This window comes from Lipophrys pholis, assembly GCF_963383615.2.
Source record: "Lipophrys pholis genome assembly, chromosome: 5".
Lineage (NCBI taxonomy): Eukaryota > Metazoa > Chordata > Actinopteri > Blenniiformes > Blenniidae > Lipophrys > Lipophrys pholis.
The window spans coordinates 33,779,308-33,797,522 of NC_137628.1; the positions used below are offsets into that span (position 1 = coordinate 33,779,308).

General features: G+C 46.9%; 1 protein-coding gene across 2 annotated transcripts; it reads right to left on the reverse strand.

Moving 5' to 3' along the window:
- Positions 1-386: 386 nt before the first annotated feature.
- fbxo8 (F-box protein 8) lies at positions 387-18,125 on the reverse strand. 2 transcript variants are annotated; one of them, XM_080463250.1, is made up of 8 exons: positions 17,878-18,125; positions 15,622-15,733; positions 15,233-15,313; positions 14,277-14,421; positions 14,053-14,179; positions 13,386-13,504; positions 9,209-9,405; positions 387-3,420 (listed from the first exon to the last, which is right to left on the reverse strand). In XM_080463250.1, the coding sequence occupies exons 2-8, from the start codon at positions 15,731-15,733 to the stop codon at positions 3,233-3,235; spliced, it is 969 nt and encodes a 322-aa protein (XP_080319376.1). In that variant the 5' UTR covers positions 17,878-18,125; the 3' UTR covers positions 387-3,232. The 2 variants fall into 2 exon arrangements, with proteins under 2 accessions (XP_080319376.1, XP_080319377.1); XM_080463251.1 differs by having other exon boundaries at positions 17,883-18,024.
- Between the last annotated feature and the right edge of the window lie 90 nt (positions 18,126-18,215).

Sequence of the window (18,215 nt, forward strand, 5' to 3'; positions counted from 1 at the left end):
GTCTCTTATCCGCCAACGTTTCTCCTCCTCCTCCTGTTCACCTCCTCCTCCTGTTCACCTCCTCCTCCTCCTGTTCCTCCTGTTCTCCTCCTCCTCCTGTTCACCTCCTCCTCCTCCTCCTCCTGTCCTCCTCCTCCTCCTCCTGGTCTGGTCGCTCCAGAAACCTTCAGTATTCTAAGTTTCTAGCTCCTCCTTCATTTTCCTCATTTGAATATTGGATCATAGGAGCTGCATTCAGAATCTGCTGTGTCTGTGTGAACTGGACTGGCTCCGCCCACACAAAAACCTGGAACAAGCCAGGGACAGAGAGGACAGACTGTCTTCACTTCTGGGACGTCCGTCCAGGTATGGAGACGATTAGTACTGCTGGAGAACCTCTAGGAAGTGGATTTTACATAATAAGAGCCTTTAATGCTGTTTCTTTAGAAATGCAGACAGTCAGAGGTTCAAGTATAAATAAAAAGAGGATAAATATGTTTGTACATGTGATTTTATCAGAGCTTGATGGAGGGGTTGTAGAGTCACTACAGAAGACCTGTAGAGTCCCTATAGAGGGGCTGCAGAGTCCCTATAGAGGGGCTGTAGATTCCATATAGAGGGGATGTAGAGTCCCTATAGAGGGGCTGTAGATTCCATATAGAGGGGCTGGAGAGTCCCCATAGAGGGGCTGCAGAATCACTACAGAGGGGTTATAGAGTCACTATAGAGGGGCTGTAGAGTCACTACAGAGGGGCTGTAGAGTCACTACAAGGGAGCTTTAGAGTCACTATGAGGGGCTGTAGAGTCACTACGAGGAGCTGTAGAGTCACTATAAGGGAGCTTTAGAGTCACTATAGAGGAGCTGTAGAGTCATTACAGACGAGCTACAACGTCACTACAGAGGAGTTGTGGAGTCACTACAGAGGGGATGTAGAGTCACTATAGTGGAGCAGTAGAATCACTACAGTCACTAGAGGGGATGTAGTTTCTATGGAGGGGCTGTAGAGTCACTGCAGAGGGAATGTAGTCACTACAGAGTCAGTACAGAGGGGATGTAGTCATTACAGAGTCACTACAGAGGGGATGTAGTCACTACAGAGGGGATGTAGTCACTACAGAGGGGATGTAGTCATTACAGTCATGACAGGGGATGTAGTTTCTACAGAGGGGCTGTAGAGTCACTAGAGGGGATGTAGTCATTACAGTCACAACAGAGGGGATGTAGTTTCTACAGAGGGGCTGTGGAGTCACTACAGAGGGGATGTAGTCACTACAGAGGGGCTGTAGCCACTACAAAGGGGCTGCAGTCACTACAGAGGGGATGTAGTCATTGCAGTCACGACAGAGGGGATGTAGAGTCACTACAGAGGGGCTGTAGAGTCACTACAGAGGGGCTGTAGTCACTACAAAGGGGCTGCAGTCACTACAGAGGGGATGTAGTCATTACAGTCACGACAGAGGGGATGTAGAGTCACTACAAAGGGACTGCAGTCACTACAGAGGGGATGTAGTCATTACAGTCACGACAGAGGGGATGTAGAGTCACTACAAAGGGACTGCAGTCACAACAGAGGGGATGTAGTTTCTACAGAGGGGCTGTAGAGTCACTACAGAGGGGATGTACTCATTACAGAGTCACTACAGAGGGGCTGCAGTCAGTGTTGCTCTAGAGCAGAAGGTTGCAGACCTCAGATTTCTTTTAAACCTCGTCTTGTTCATATTTGGAAAGATGACATGACTTCAACAAGTGAAATAAGTGGAAGCTGATTTTCTCTCAAACAATAAAATTGATCCTGCACTGATATTAAAAACATATAATGACGGTTGTTTAACTTTAAGTGGAAGAGCCTCACACGCCACAGAGGTTTGTCACTTTACCACAACCTTCACCGCCGCTCAGCCAGCCTGGGACGGTTGCTCTATCAGACACTTCTGAAAAGAATCCGTCTGAATTGAACAACTTTGTTTTGGGCTGAAAACAAAGTGACCATGTGCAAAAATGATGAAGTCAACATTTAAGAAACCGTGCTACAAAGACAACGAGGAAAATGTTGACACTGAGAAATGTTGACTGGCTGTGGATCAGTGGAGCAGGACGGTGGCAATGACACCACTGCTACGGTTTCCCTGGAAAACATTCAAATCACTTCCTGATCTGAGAAACTTTCCCACTTGGCCGCTCACAGAATCCGGTACTGGTGGACTCCTGTTAACAGACAATGGTTTCTGACGCGTCCCTGAGTGCATGCAGTGGTTTCCACTACAGTCGTGTCTGTTTTCAATGCAGTGCTGCCTGAAGAAACAACAAAAGCTGGTTTGACTGCACAATGGGAACTTTTCTATGTTCTTGTGTTTTTATATTCACATTCACTGCATCAGTCTCTGGTTCCCATTGGAACCACCATGAGGCGGGCAAACAGCTTTTCAGTTTCAACATTCAGTTTGTTGTCTTTGTATGGTTCTCAGTGACGTGTAGTCGTCTGGTACATTACCTTCTGTTCTTATTTACATTCTACACAGTGTTTCAGCTTTACGTTGGATCATTTCACAGGTCCAGTCTGTGGGTCTCATGCAAGATCAGGATGTTCCAGGGACTTTGAGTAATCCGTGGCGTCAGTATAGTTCTTCTTTTTTTCTTTTTGAGCTAGCAGAATTCAGAGTACACGGACACTCTGAGGTTGAGGACAGGTCGGGAACCTCCTGAGAGTGTTAGTGTGGACAAACATTAGAGGACGTTCTTGCATGAGGCCCAAAGAGATTCTCTTCCAAAGTCCAGGTCTGGAGTCAGCAGCTGGTCTCAGTGGTTTCATGTCAGCATCGTCCTGAAGTCCCGGAGTATCAACAACAAACCTGGACCGGGGCTCCGTCCTGCCAGCGGTCACCAGCAGAACACTCACCCTCTAATCACAGGACGGGAGGAGGACGGTCCTTCCCCTCCCTCCACCAATCAGCAGTCGGTCAGTGCAGTGTCAGAGCTCGTCTTCATGGCTCTACTTCAAAACGTCCTCCTTCAGCGACTCGGTTAGAAAGACATTCCACATGTTCATGCCTCCTCAATAAAATCTAACATCACTAATATTTGGTGGCAGTCTCTCACAGTGGAGTGGTAGGGTTTCTCTTCCCTTTCTACTAAGAACTATTTCTGCTCATGGGCCCTGTAGGATGTGACAAAAGTTCAAATCCATTCTTGGGTTTTAATCCAGTCACTCGTTCCCATTCTTCAGTGCAGTGCGGCCGCGGCAGGTAGGCGGAGCTACGCGGCCACATGGCCGATCAGGTATATGTTGTCGTAGAGGTGTCCCACAAAGTCGTCAGAGACGTTGTGCGCCGCTCGGCGAGTGTTCCTGATAAACTCCCTCTTGGACATTTTGTTCTTGACGTGCGGGCTGGCGAGGTCGATGGACAGCAGGATCAGACTGTAGCACAGCACGTACACGGCGTCTGCAGGGAGACCACAGGAAGCTGGAGTCAAACACACTGCTGGCACCTGCACTTATTCAAGAAATGTGCCATATATTGACAAATAAATCCAAACGGACCAATTCATCAATATCACAATACTTCGTCTTTGGCAGCACTGAAAGAACCTCCAAGTCTTGTTCATCATCCAGAACAGGGTCTCGGATATTATCATTCCAGACACACATTCTATGCATCAGTACCACAGACCGCCAAGCAGCCCCACGCCATGATGATACCGCACCATGCTTCACAGAGGATAGGCTGGACAACAAATAATCTGATGCTCTGCTTCCTTTGATCCCATGTGTCCGTTAACCAGAACAATCTGTTCTCAACACATTTATGACATTCTTTCCTCCTCACCACTTATATTGGTTTATATTGGTACGTAAATCATAAAATATCAGGTAAACATGCAATATTGTTGTTTAGTGTTGGACTGAAGGCATGATTGTAGGAGCTACAAAGGCTAACGCAAGTAACAGTCCTAATAGAGCTAACATGGCTAACAGAGCTAGAGGAGCTAACAGGGCTAAAAGCTAACATGGCTACCAAAGCTAATAGAGCTAACACGGCTAATATAACTAATGGCTAACAGAGCTAACAGGACTAACAGGGTTAACAGAGCTAATAGGGCTAACAGAGCTAACAGAGCTAACGGGGCGAACAGAGCTAATGGGGCTAACAGAGCAAACAGGACTAACAAGGTTATGGGTAAAGGCCCCTCCATGCTTTATGCATTGCATGTCCGCAGATTGCGCGCAGGCCGTAGGTGCTACACGATTGAATTCATGGTACACTCTGGGTTCACTTCCATGCTTCCATAACATAACTGAACGATCCTGCATGCGCAGTCTAAAGGTCACACCTTCACCACATTTGGGCTGCGCGGTCGACCGCAGAGGGTCGGAGCGGAGCACAGTAGGAATATCCAAGGAGTACAGAAGGAGCATCGCAGTTCAGTAGGAATAGAGCAGGAGTACAGGAAGAGTACAGTAGAATGAAAACAGAAGTACAGTAGGAATATAGCAGGAGTATATTAGGAGTACATTAGCTGTTGATGTTCTCCTGATGTTGGTGCAGTTTGACACATTTGCTGCAGCAGATCTCTTGTATCGTAACAATAACACCTGAAAAGGTGTTAAAATCTCCTCACTTTGCTTCTGAATGTGTTTTTTCTGCAGAGAATAAAGCAGCTTACCTAATTTTAAGGCAAACAGCGCCCCTCTCAGCATACACGTTGAAATACAGCTCTGAACATGACGTGTGTAGTTAAACACAATAGTGCCTCATTTCCATCCATCTTCTCCCTCTTATCTGTTCCCAGGTGGTGGGGGTGTCAGTCTGAGCACCGTCACCCAGATCACATTGACACATTAAGAACCTTCCTGCAGGTGGAGAGCCCACAGGAAGGTGGAGAGCCCACAGGAAGGTGGAGAGCCCACAGGAAGGTGGAGAGCCCACAGGAAGGTGGTGCCTGGCGTGGGACATGAACCCTCTACCTTGAGATTTAGAGTCTCATGCTCTACCAACTGTACTGGCACATAGCCTATTGTTAGAGACTGGTTAATAATTGCCAGTATAGAATTATTGATTAGTGGCAGTGCCTCTTTCAGAATTCTAGTAGGAATTGGGTCCAACAGGCTAGTAGTTGGTTTAGCAGAAGAAATAAGGGAGTTTAGTTGGACTAGTTGTATTTGCTGAAAGCATTCCAGATGACTGTTAGGTTTAACCAGTTCCTCTGTTATGGGGCTAACGGACGGTAGGGTTTAATGGATGTTATCCCTAAGCCTTGTCATTTTATTTTGAAAGAACTTCATGAAGTCCTCACTACATATATTGTTAGGAATGGTGGGCTCAACACTATTTTGGTTCTTGGTCAGTTTGGCTACAGTACTGAAAAGAAACCGAGGGTTGTTTTTGTTTTCCTCTATTAAGGATGAGTAGTAATTAGTTCTACTTCTACTCAGAGCTTTCTTATAAGTTTTGAAGCTATCCTTCCAGGCTATATAATCTAGCTCTGTTTTTGTTGAACGCCAAGTTCTTTCTAATCTACGGGAGCGTTGTTTAAGCTGGCGGGTTGATGAGTTAAACCATGGGGAGGACTTTTCCTGTTTTTTCGGTCTCATTTTTTGAGGAGCTATGTCGTCTAGCGTTGTTTTTAGCATATCTGTCAGACTGTTTGTTAGGTATTCAATGTCTGAGCTAGCAACAGTATACGGGTCAGGAAGATTCACTACTGATTCTATAGCAGAGGGAATTCTTTCCTTGAATTTAGTTACTATGTTATCAGAGAGAGACCTGGTTAACACGGCTTTAACCGGAGGGTTAGAACTATTTAGAACAAAGTCAAAGGTTATTAAGAAGTGATCTGACAGGAAATCATAGTGAGGAGAGATGGTCAGATGCTCTATATTCAAACCATAAGTTAGAATAAGGTCTAGGGTGTGGAGATGTTTCTGGGTAGGCCCGTCTACTACCTGAGAGAAACCTAGAGAGTCAAGTGTAGATCTAAAGCTGCACTGAAACTATCATTTTCTAGGTCAACATGAACATTGAAGTCTCCTACCATGATAACCTTATCTTTAGTCAGGGCTACATCTGACAACAATTCAGAGAATTCAGTTAGAAAAGTTGAAGAAGGTCCAGGAGGACGATAAATGATTACAGATTCTACAGAATTTACTATTTTATTTGACGGGTGTGGCATGGTCATGCTCAGACTCTCAAAAGAACTAAAGTTGGATTTTGGGTTAATATTAATTAGTAAGTGAGAGTTCTAGATGGCTGCCTCCACCCTCCTCCACCACCTCCACCAGCTATTTGAGTGTTAGTATGACTTGGAGGGGAGGCTTCATTTAGACTAACATACTCATCTTTACGTAGCAGGTTTCTGTTCATCCAAAGAGATCAATGTTGTGTTCACTTATCAGATCATTGACTAGAAGAGCTTTGGATGATAAAGATCTCATGTTTAGGAAACCACATCTCATTTGTTTGTCTTGATTTTGTCTAGTTTCACACTTGATACGGATGAAGTTTTTGTAGTCATTAGAAGTAGTTTTCCTAGGTTTAGATAGTTTTATACTTGTGGTGGTCCGAGGGATAGACACAGTCTCTATGGGATGTTTAACTAAGTTAGCTATGGTTGGTGACTGCCCAGAGGGAAACTCAGAGAGGCGTGTAGGACTGCCACTCTGTTGCCTGGTCCCCACTCTGCTACGTCAGGATGGAGGAGCTAAGCTTTTAACTCTGTTTCTAGATAAGAGGTACGCTCCCTCCAACGTGGGATGGATGCCGTCCCTCCTGATGAGACCAGGCTTGCCCCAGAAGGACTTCCAGTTATTAATGAAGCCTACTGAGTTACTGGGACACCACCCTGACAGCCAGCGGTTAAAAGATGAGGCTAAACATCTGGTCCCTGATGAGGTTTGGGAGGGGGCCAGAGAAAACTACTTCGTCTGAAATGGTCCGCGCGTATGTGCACACTGACTCTCCGTTAGCTTTGAGGACCTCAGACTTCTTCAGGCGAACGTCGTTTCCACCGCAGTGGATTAGAATCCGTTTAAATCTCCGTTTATTCTTGGTCATTAGCTTTAGCTGGGACTCTATGTCGCCTGCTCTGGCCCCAGGCAGGCAGCTAACTGTGGCCGCTGGTTGTCCTAGGTTAACGTGTCTCACTATAGAGGAGCCAATAACCAGCGTGTCCTTCTCAGCCAGCGTGCTGCTGAGTGGGGCAAACATATTGGAGACACTGACGGAGGCCTGCGGGGTGTAGCGGGGGGGGGGGGGCGGTAGACTTCTTGCTGCTACGTTTACCCCTGGCAGTCACCCAACCGCCCTGTTCCCCCGGCTGCTCGGGGGCCACTGAGGGGGGGTTAAAGTTAGCAGCTACCTGCGCTGCTAAGCTAGAACGCTCCGCTCCAGCTAAACCTGGCGGGGGGCTACTAGCTACAGGGCTAGCCCTAAGCTGGACAGAGAGGAGACGTTCCTCAAGCTGACTCAGCCTCGCCTCAAGTGCTACAATAAAGCTCCAGGTCACAGGTCCCCGAGTCAGTAACTGAGGTGGAGGTGGAGCTGAACATCTGACATTAGGAGGAGAGGAGGGGGAAGCCATGACGAGACAGGAGCTAATAGGAGCTAAAACAGAGAGAAACTGGAAGGCAGTCACCTTTTGGGTTTAGGGATCCGGTTCTTTACGTCCAGTACCTGCTCTGAGCGCCGCTCACCTGCTCTGAGCACCGCTCTGTAACGTAACGATCCGAAAATCCCCGCAGAGGGGCAGAGCCTCAAACTGGTCCTCCACACAGGGTGGAGGACCAGTTTGACGTCACTCTTACTTAAAGAGAGTACAGTAGGGCCACAGAGAACATAAGGCCCGTGGACCAGAACCCACCAAGAGGCTCCAGTCTGGTCCCACCAAGCAAGGAGGGTTTTGACATTTCATTGGATTTTGCACCAGAATGTTTCATTTTCAGGAACTGAGGGGCAGGAGGAGGAGGAGCAGGAGGAGGAGGAGGAGGGGTATGAGGAGCAGGAGGGGGAGGAGGAGGAGGAGCAGGACCGAGGAGGAACAGGAGGAGGAGCAGGAGGAGAAGGAGGAGAAGGAGGAGAAGGAGGAGGCATGCTTTTTAATGCTAATGCCAGGCGAGTTCTCTTAGCAGATGAGCATGTGAGATAAGAGCAGATTCCAGGTCAGGGACACCTGGAGAGGAACCTGAGTGGTTTCCAGGTAGAGAGCATTTAAAGGGACTGGAGGCCACGACTGGGGGGTGAGGGGGCGAGGTCCGTCCAACTCTGTTTGCAGCTTTTATTAAGTTGTGATTGTTCAGACGGGAGACGGAGGATCTCCTCACAAGCGTCCAGTAGCTCTGGAGCATGAGCAGTCGCGCCTACAGGTGGCGCTGTCGACCTCAGAGGGGCGGAGCCTAGCACACAGGGTGGATGATGATTGTGACGTCACGCGTCCTCTGAGCACACTAAGGTTTGACTTTCTCTTTCCAGCAGAGGACATAAGGCCCGAGGGCCAGAACCCACCAAGAGGTCCAGTCTGGACCCACCAAGAGGTCCAGTCTGGACCCACCAAGCAAGGAGCTTATAGAGGGTTTATACTAGGTTTATTTACATTTCATCGGATTTTCACCAGAATGTTTCATTCAAATTGACTTTATGTTGAGATTGTAATCATTTTCAGTACGAACTGTTTGATCTTGCAAACATATAGATAAATTCATTACATCCACTGTGACCACAACAAAGACAAACTTTGAAGAGTAAATTTAAAGGTTATTATAGTAATATTTTACCAGTCTGGTCCACTCAGGGTTAAAGTGAACTGTATGTGGTCCCTGAAGTTAATTAAATATTATTATTAATTATTTTATATAGATCCTATATACATGTATATATATGTATTTAGAATGTATACATCTTTGTATCGGTTCAGTTATGTGCTTTTAAATAACCATAACATATTTGGTGTTTGGTTCCTTCAATATCAACTGGTCCTACAATATGTCCAAGAGGGGACACGCCCTTAGATTTTAGGACGTCCCTACATCACACCTTTTACTGTATTAGTGTTGTAATTCTCTCTGTTTCATCACTTGACTGGATCATGGATTTGGTCAGACTGCTGCACTGTGGAACTCTGGATCTTGTTTTTTTTGTTTTGTTTAAAATTATGTACAATATTTAGTGTGTGTGTGTGTGTGTGTGTGTGTGTGTGTGTGTGTGTGTGTGTGTGTGTGTGTGTGTGTGTGCCCACCCGGGCTGAGGCCCAGCTCTCGGACCAGCGTGGGGTTGCAGGCGCAGAACCTGTGGCTGAACTTGGTGATGAGCGTCTCCAGGTACTCTCCTCGCTCCTCTGGGGCATGGATGTGTCTGAAGAAGTCTCGCAGAGCGTTGGGGAGGAACTGGTTACTGAAGTTATGGAGGGTCACCAGCTCATCCAACACATCCCTCCTGCAGAAACACACACACACACACACACACACACACACACACACACACACACACACACACACACACACACACACACACACACACACACACACAATTTCTCAACACATGAGGCAGCAAAGTCTCCAGCCTCCATTTTCTACTCCAGTATTTTTATAACTAATCCAGGGGCCTTATTTATCATCAGTGCATAGAAATTCTGTTTTACGGATTAAATTTAGACTGCACAAGTACCAAAATAATCTGTATTTATCAAACATGCATACGTGGGTCGTACACATCAGTAAGTCGCCAGAGTCCTACTTGTGCTTAGTCACTATTTCAGAATCATTTGCCTTCAGAAACGCCTCCAGTTAACCATCTGGAGCAAACACACACCACTTGATCAGTATTTATTTTTTCTTCACCTTTCATCATCATGACAGAGAGGATGAAAAAGAGGAACTTTGCAGAAACCAAAAATAGAGGCCTTGGTTTTTCTCGTCTGTCGCTCCAATAGAGGGGTGTGAATCATAATCCAATAATATTTGTTTTGTGAAGTGGTCCATAGACATAGGCGCCGATCTGAGGGTCACTGAAATGGTTGAACACCCACTGGGTAACGGCCGATCAAAAATAAACAAAAACAAACCTGCATCTTTGGCTGGGGGCTGGGAACTGGGGGCTGGGAACTGGGAGCTGGGAACTGGGAGCTGGCGACTTGCAGCTGGGAGCTGGGAAATGGGAGCTGGGGACTTGGAACTGGGGACTTGGAGCTTGGAGCTGGGAACTTGGAACTGGGGACTTGGAGCTTGGAGCTGGGAACTGGGAGCTGGGGACTTGGAATCGGGCCCTGACTTCTACCACTGGATTACAGTAACTCCATGTGATGCACTCTTCAAAAATGTTCTTCTTTTTTTTTTTTTTTTTATACTGGTCAATCAGCTGTATTTTAATTAAAACCAAAACGTCACTTTATTAACTTAATTGCATTTATATTTCTGCATTTTCATGTACACATTCTGAGATGTACTTTGAAAATGGCCTCCATGCCACTTTTGTCATAAAAATTTGTATTTTATATATATATATATATATATATATATATATATATATATACACACACATACATATATATAAACAATTCAACAATTCAAACAATTCCAAGTATTTATTTGTTCATTTTGACTTAATTTGGGCTTCCAGCTCATAAAACTCATGAAAACAGGAATTCAAAAAATTAGAATACTGTGAAGGAATCGGCCCAAATTCTGCCGGGCATGAATGAATGTTTTAAAGTGAGTGTCACACTAATCATCTACTAAACTCAAAGCACCTGCACAGGTTCCCCCAGGTGTCATTTATTGCTTCAGTTGGGTTGAACATGGGGAAGACTGCAGACGTGACAACTGTCCAGAAGACCATCACTGATCCCCTCCATAGGAAGGGGAAGCCACAAACCCTCCAGCTCAGGAGACTGGCTGCTCACAGAGCGCTGGGTCCACAAACCCTCCAGCTCAGGAAGCTGGCTGCTCACAGAGCGCTGGGTCCACAAACCCTCCAGCTCAGGAGACTGGCTGCTCACAGAGCGCTGGGTCCACAAACCCTCCAGCTCAGGAGGCTGGCTGCTCACAGAGCGCTGGGTCCACAAACCCTCCAGCTCAGGAGGCTGGCTGCTCACAGAGCGCTGGGTCCACAAACCCTCCAGCTCAGGAGGCTGGCTGCTCACAGAGCGCTGGGTCCACAAACCCTCCAGCTCAGGAGACTGGCTGCTCACAGAGCGCTGGGTCCACAAACCCTCCAGCTCAGGAGACTGGCTGCTCACAGAGCGCTGGGTCCAAGCATGGCAATGGAAAGTCTAGTGGAAGGGCAAAATGTGGCACCAGGGAAAGAGATGACCGTGGGCTTCAGCGGATTATCAAACAGAGAAGATTCAAGAATCTGGCAGAGTTCCAGAAAGAGTGGAAAGAAGCAGGAGGCACAGCTTCAAAAACCTCCACATTCAGAACCATCCGGGAGATAAGCTCCAACTGTGGGGTTCCTCGGGTCAAGCCCCTTCTGAGCCTGAGCCAACAGAGGAAGAGTCTCAACTGGGCCAAGGAGAAGAAGGACTGGACTGCTGGCCAGTGGTCCAAGGTCCTCTTTCCCCTTGAAAGTAAAGTGTGCCTTTCATTGGGGAATCAAGGTCCAAGACGGGTGAGGAACAGAACCCAGACTGCTTGAGGTCAAGAGTGAAATCTCTACAGTCAGTCATGGTTTGGAGTGCAATGCAATAAACTCTGCTTTCTTAAATCCAAGGTCGCCGCAACAGTCCAGCAGAATGTTTCCCAGGACTTCATGATTCCTTCTGCTGAGGATCTGTATGGAGGTGCAGAGTTCCTCTTCCAGCAGGACCTGACCCCTGGCCCTGGCCCTGGCCCTGGCCCTGCCCCTGCCGCCAGAAGCACCTAAACCTGCTTTGATGCCCCCGTGCCATCACAGTGCTTGACTGGCCAGCCGACTGGCCAGACCTGAAGCCCCCTGAGACCCTCTGGGGTATTATGGAGAGGAAAATGAGCTGACAGCGAGCATCAAGGAAAGGGTACTTCCATCCCTCCCGGGCAATGCCACAGGCTGACGGCCTCAATGCCACAGGCCGACGGCCTCAATGCCACAGGCCGACGGCCTCAATGCCACAGGCCGATGGCCTCAATGCCACAGGCTGACGGCCTCAATGCCACAGGCCGACTGCCTCAATGCCACAGGCTGACTGCCTCAATGCCACAGGCTGACGGCCTCAATGCCACAGGCCGACGGCCTCAATGCCACAGGCCGACGGCCTCAATGCCACAGGCCGATGGCCTCAATGCCACAGGCTGACGGCCTCAATGCCACAGGCCGACTGCCTCAATGCCACAGGCTGACTGCCTCAATGCCACAGGCCACACGTGTCGAACTCCAGGCCTCGAGGGCCGCAGCCCTGCACGTTTTGCATGTCTCCCAGCTTCAACACAGCTGATTGCAATGAGCAGCTCGTTATCTGGCTTTGTGCTGAATGTGGTGATGAACCATCAGGACATTCAGGGGAGGGAGACATTGAAAACGTGCAGGGCTGTGGCCCACGAGGATCTGAGTTTGACACCCCTGCCACAGGCCGACGGCCTCAATGCCACAGGCCGACTGCCTCAATGCCACAGGCCGACTGCCTCAATGCCACAGGCCGACGGCCTCAATGCCACAGGCCGACTGCCTCAATGCCACAGGCCGACGGCCTCAATGCCACGGTGCATCCAGGCAGTGATGAAGGCAAAGGGATTCTAACAAGTATTGAAGACTGACATATTGTTTGGAAAGTTCCATATTTTGATTGATTACATGTGATTCTAATTTCTTTCCTTTTTTTCCTGGAAAAACTGAAGTAAATGGTGGTTCTCTTCACAGTGTTCTAACTGTTTGAATTCCTCTTTTCATGGGTTTTATGAGCTGGAAGCCCAAATTATGTCTAAATAAACAAATAAATACTAGGAATTGTTTGAATTGTGGGTTCTGAATCTGTACTCTATGAAAGTTTAACTTTTTGAATGGAAATAAATACACTTTTCCATGATATTTTATTTTTTTGGAAAGGGTCTGTATATATGTTTTTTAAATTAATATATTTTAACTTTTTAACGGCTGCTGTTTCCTGTTCCCGTTGAACATTTCCTTTAGGTCTGCACTTGTGTCTTAAGTGTGTTTAAATATGTGTTGCATTTTATTGTTTGGGGCCTTGTTAAAGAAAAGTTTCTGTCACCACTTGGAGCAAACAATGAAGTCTGTCTGTCTGTCTGTCTGTCTGTCTGTCTGTCTGTCTGTCTGTCTGTCTGTCTGTCTGTCTGTATTTCCAGATTAACACGTTGCCGCTCTCAGCCAGAACAGGAAGGAAGTACCACACTTTACTTCATTAATAGAAAAAACAAGTGGAAGCTCTTTCTATAGAGACATCAAGATGATCTGGTGGACTGGTTAGTCTGTTTGGTGCTAACCTCTCATCCAGATAAATCCTTAACATCTTCCAGTTGAGCCGTCTGGTGTAAAAAATGAACTTGGCCAGCTCGGTGGGATGATCGACGAGGATTCCTTTGGACATGAAGTAGTCGATGCCCTGCAAACACACACGGGGGAGGGAGAGCGAGGACGTCAGAAACACCAAGCGTGGCTGGAGACCGCTGCAGGGGGTGTAGCACTGTATTATGTAATAACGGTGCAATATGTAATTATGTACTACATTTTCAACTCAATATGTAATAATGTTGCATTTTGTAATAACTTGTTAGTTAAAGTAGAATTCTATGTCACTCTTTGCTCTTGCTCACGTCCTGCCAACACAGCGACGGTAGAATCAGGATCTATATCAGGTAGAATGTTTTACATCAGCTGCCATCGTGGCTGGTAGAGTTTTATAGTTACAATCAGTATTTCCTCCAGACGTTTCTATTTTCTTAAAGAAATGAAACCAGATTGTTGGTGCCACTGAGTGCATTTAATCATTTAACCCACATTTTGTAAAAACTGTTGTATTATGAAACAAGTTATTAGAAAATGGGTTCAAGAATTTTAATGCAAAATGTGGCATTATTGTAAAATGTATTAAATTATTACACACCGCACCGTTATTACATAGTGCGGCTCTACAGTGTGAGCTGGACTTACTTCCTGAGCGTTGGCGTTGAAGGTCAGGCTACCTTCATCCAACTGCAGGTACAACCTTCTGTAGGAGAACCCAGCGGGGAGTCTTCTGTTGTAGATGGAGCAGTGTCCCCATGTGGACTTACACAGCCTGGCAAGACAGACAGACAGACAGACAGACAGACACACACACACACACACGTCAGTGTGAGAGTGGAGTTCAGCTGAGCTGTTTCCCCCCTTCTTACCCCTGCCAGAGGTACTCGTCGTTTCCCAGGTCCTGCCACACGCAGCCGGCCAGGCACAGGTCAGTGGCGTTCAGGTAGGACAGGATGGTGATGCCCAGCTCTGGAGGAAGCATCTCCAGGTCGATGAACCTGTGCTGCTCTTTACCTGCAGCCAGAGGAGCAACCGACGTCAGGCCGTGAGTGAGTGAGTGAGTGAGTGAGTGAGTGAGTGAGTGAGTGAGTGAGTGAGTGAGTGAGTGAGTGAGTGAGTGAGTGAGTGAGTGAGTGAGTGAGTGAGTGAGTGAGTGAGTGAGTGAGTGAGTGAGTGAGTGAGTGAGTGAGTGAGTGAGTGAGTGAGTGAGTGAGTGAGTGAGTGAGTGAGCGAGCGAGCGAGCGTGCGTGCGTGCGTGCGTGCGTGCGTGCGTGCGTGCGTGCGTGCGTGCGTGCGTGCGTGCGTGCGTGCGTGCGTGCGTGCGTGCGTGCGTGTGTATACCTTGTAGCGCCGCATTATGTAATAAAGCTGCAGTATGTAATAATGTAATAAATGTTTGTTTTTGTAGCTTTAGTTTGTAGCTTGTGAACACATTCTCCTTTATAATGACTCCAGTTCCATTTGATTTCGGTCTGAGCAATAAAACATCCTACTAGTTGTTGTTTAATAAATCCTAATGAAGCTGGAAAGCTTCATGTTGTTCTGATGGTGGGATGGCTTTTCTCATTAAGGCAGCAATATTAATGATTTATTACATAATGCTGCAAATTAGTACATTTTATTAAAATAAGGAGAGCAGCTGCATTTTGTAATAACTGTTGTAATATGTTATTACAAAATGCAACGTTTATCAAGATATGCAGATTATTACAAAATGAGGAGCAAATGTATTACATTACATATTGTACTGTTATTACATAATGACTTGAAAATGTATTACATTATTACATATCGTACTGTCAATACATAATGCGGCGTTACAGACCTCTGCGTGTTCTCAGCAGGTGGTAGATGTCTGGACCGTAGCAGTGCTGTGGAGCTCGTCTCTGTGCTTCTCCATCTCCACCTGAGAAGAAAAGACCTCATACTCACACTTCAGACAGAACTGACCCTTAACAGATTCACCTTTAACCCTTCATACCAGAGGTCATCGGGATAGTCAGGAATAAAACTGTGATGAAATGATACTTCAAGTCTTTTTTAAGATTTAATCTCACGGCGAAACAACATTACACTGACCAAGCCTTTTCCCATTTCAGGTTGAATGCATTAACCAGGTGAGAAGTCCCACACACACCCACAGCACTTATCTAATGTAAATGTATTGTTATGGAAACAAATCACAGGTGATCTAAATCTAGAGCATCAGATCACCTGGCTCCCGCCTGGCCCCGCCTCCGCCTCCTGCGTCAGCCAATCGGTCTGCGAGCTCTTCTTGAAGCTGCTGCTGTTGTCTGGGAGGCAGCCTCCACAGTGCCTGACCCATCTGCACGCACACACGCACACGCGCACACACACACACACACACACACACACACACACACACACACACACACACACACACACACACACACACACACACACACACACACACACACACACACACACACACACACACACACAGGGTTTGTGTGTAAATTTGCTGAAGAGTTCCTTTGAAGTTAGCTTTTAGCCATATTAGCATTTGAATTATATTTCTTAAAATAAAATGTCATGAAACTACAAAAAGTAAGGAAGTGTATGTTTGGTAGATTCTTTGGAACGCATGATTGTTTTCTTTAAAATTTAGCCTTATATTTTTTTTAAATGGGCACAGCCTACATATGTAACTCGGCAAATGTAGCATTGGTTAAAAGGGAAATAAACTGGTTGTTTTTAAAGGCACAAGGATTATTGGCATCAAACTAATATACCAAACGCAAAAGTGTCTAGTATGCTTGTGATTCATTTAAAGCAGACACACACCATTTTAGAGTCTCTCCTGAGCACAGTATTGATTTTTTCCCCACACCACCCAATAACAAACAGAAGTACACCGATAAGATGTCTGGCAGCCATACATTCAATCTGCTCCCCACAGACTGAGGACAGCCTGGATACTACAGTTTACACACACGCACACACACACACAATGTGCTCAGTACTTTTGGATGTATACGATATCTCATTCTAGTTACTGCAGCTTGTGGGTGTGATCTGTAACTCTCAGAAGTCCATCGTGTTAAAAAGTATCCGAAAGCGGCCAGTAAAATTTATAACGTCACTTTAAAGTATTTCTCGTGGGCTCACCACCCACAGGAAAGGTTCTTAATATGTGCAATGTGATCTGGGTGACCGTGCTTAGACTGCCACCCCGCCACTCCTCCACCCGGAAACGGATAAGTGGGAGAAAATGGATGGATGGATGGATGGATGGATGGATGGATGGATGGATGGATGGATGGATGGATGGATGGATGGATGGACGGACTTTAAAGTATCAGAAAGTGACTTTAGATTCACTATAAGTACAAGATAGTTTTGAGGAGAAATTATCACTTCTGAGTATTTCATGTGCACCGAGAACTGAGAAACAGTCCTGTCTGAAGGGAGACAGTCTTCCTTCAGAGAGGACCGTCTCCATTCATAGAGGACAGTCTATGATCCAAGAAGACAGACAGTCCTCCTTCCAAGAGAACAGTCAGTCTTACTTCAGAGAGAACAGTCAGTCGTCCTTCAGGGAAAACAGTCAGTCTTCTTCCAGAGAGGACAGACCGTCTTTTTTCAGAGAGGACAGTCAAGTCTTCCTTCAGAGAAAACAGTCAGTCTTCATTCAGAGAGGACAGTCAGTCTTCTTTCAGAGAGGACGGATAGACTTCCTCCAGAGAGGACAGTCAGTCTTCTTTCAGAGAGGACTGACAGTCTTCCTCCAGAGAGGCCAGTCAGTCTTCTTTCAGAGAGGACAGTCAAGTCTTCCTTCAGAGAAAACAGTCAGTCTTCATTCAGAGAGGACAGTCAAGTCTTCTTTCAGAGAGGACAGATAGTCTTCCTCCAGAGAGGACAGTCAGTCTTCTTTCAGAGAGGACAGTCAGTCTTCCTTCAGAGAGGACAGGCAGTCTTCCTCCAGAGAGGACAGTCAGTCTTCCTCCAGAGAGGACAGTCAGTCTTCTTTCAGAGAGGACAGTCAGTCTTCCTCCAGAGAGGACAGGCAGTCTTCCTCCAGAGAGGACAGGCAGTCTTCCTCCAGAGAGGACAGTCAGTCTTCTTTCAGAGAGGACAGTCAGTCTTCTTTCAGAGAGGACAGTCAGTCTTCCTTCAGAGCGGACAGTCTAACCTGGTTGCATAAACCATCAACTGTTGTAAACATCAACGCTCGAAGTTCCAGCAAGCACGGTACTGTGACCTGCAAGCCCCGCCTTCCCGTGATACCATTGACTCTGCGTGTGACGTCACGCGCTCATATTTAAAGCTCATTGGTTGAATTTGCCGTCTCTCAAAAATGTTGTCAGATCTCCCCGAGTTAGCATAGCATGCTCGTTGAAGTTGAAGACAGAGTTTTTTTGTTCTTCTATATGGGAGGAACTGCTCACAGTTTATGTTCAAAGCAAAGCCTAGAGGTAGTACTTAATCACAGTAACCAGGCGGACCCACCTGACTAGTGTTTCCTCTGAAGACCTGAGCAGCGACCACGGCCGGCTGGAGACGGTTTCTCTGCTACCGGACGAGAAGAGAACCAGTAAAACCTCCGGGACAGCTCCTCGCAAGGCTCCGGACAGCTGTCCCCAGGGCCCGGACGGGTGTCCTCAGTGTCTTCAGGTCCGGACGGGTGTCCTCAGGGTCCACACTGCAGTCCGTCACGGACTCCGTCCTCACTGCTCCCTCCTCTTCCGCCTGTCACTAAACCCCGCTCCTTCCCCGTCACTGTCACTAAGCCCCGCCCCTAAACCGGAACGTCAACCCATAATCGGAATTTAGAGAAAAACGTCAGG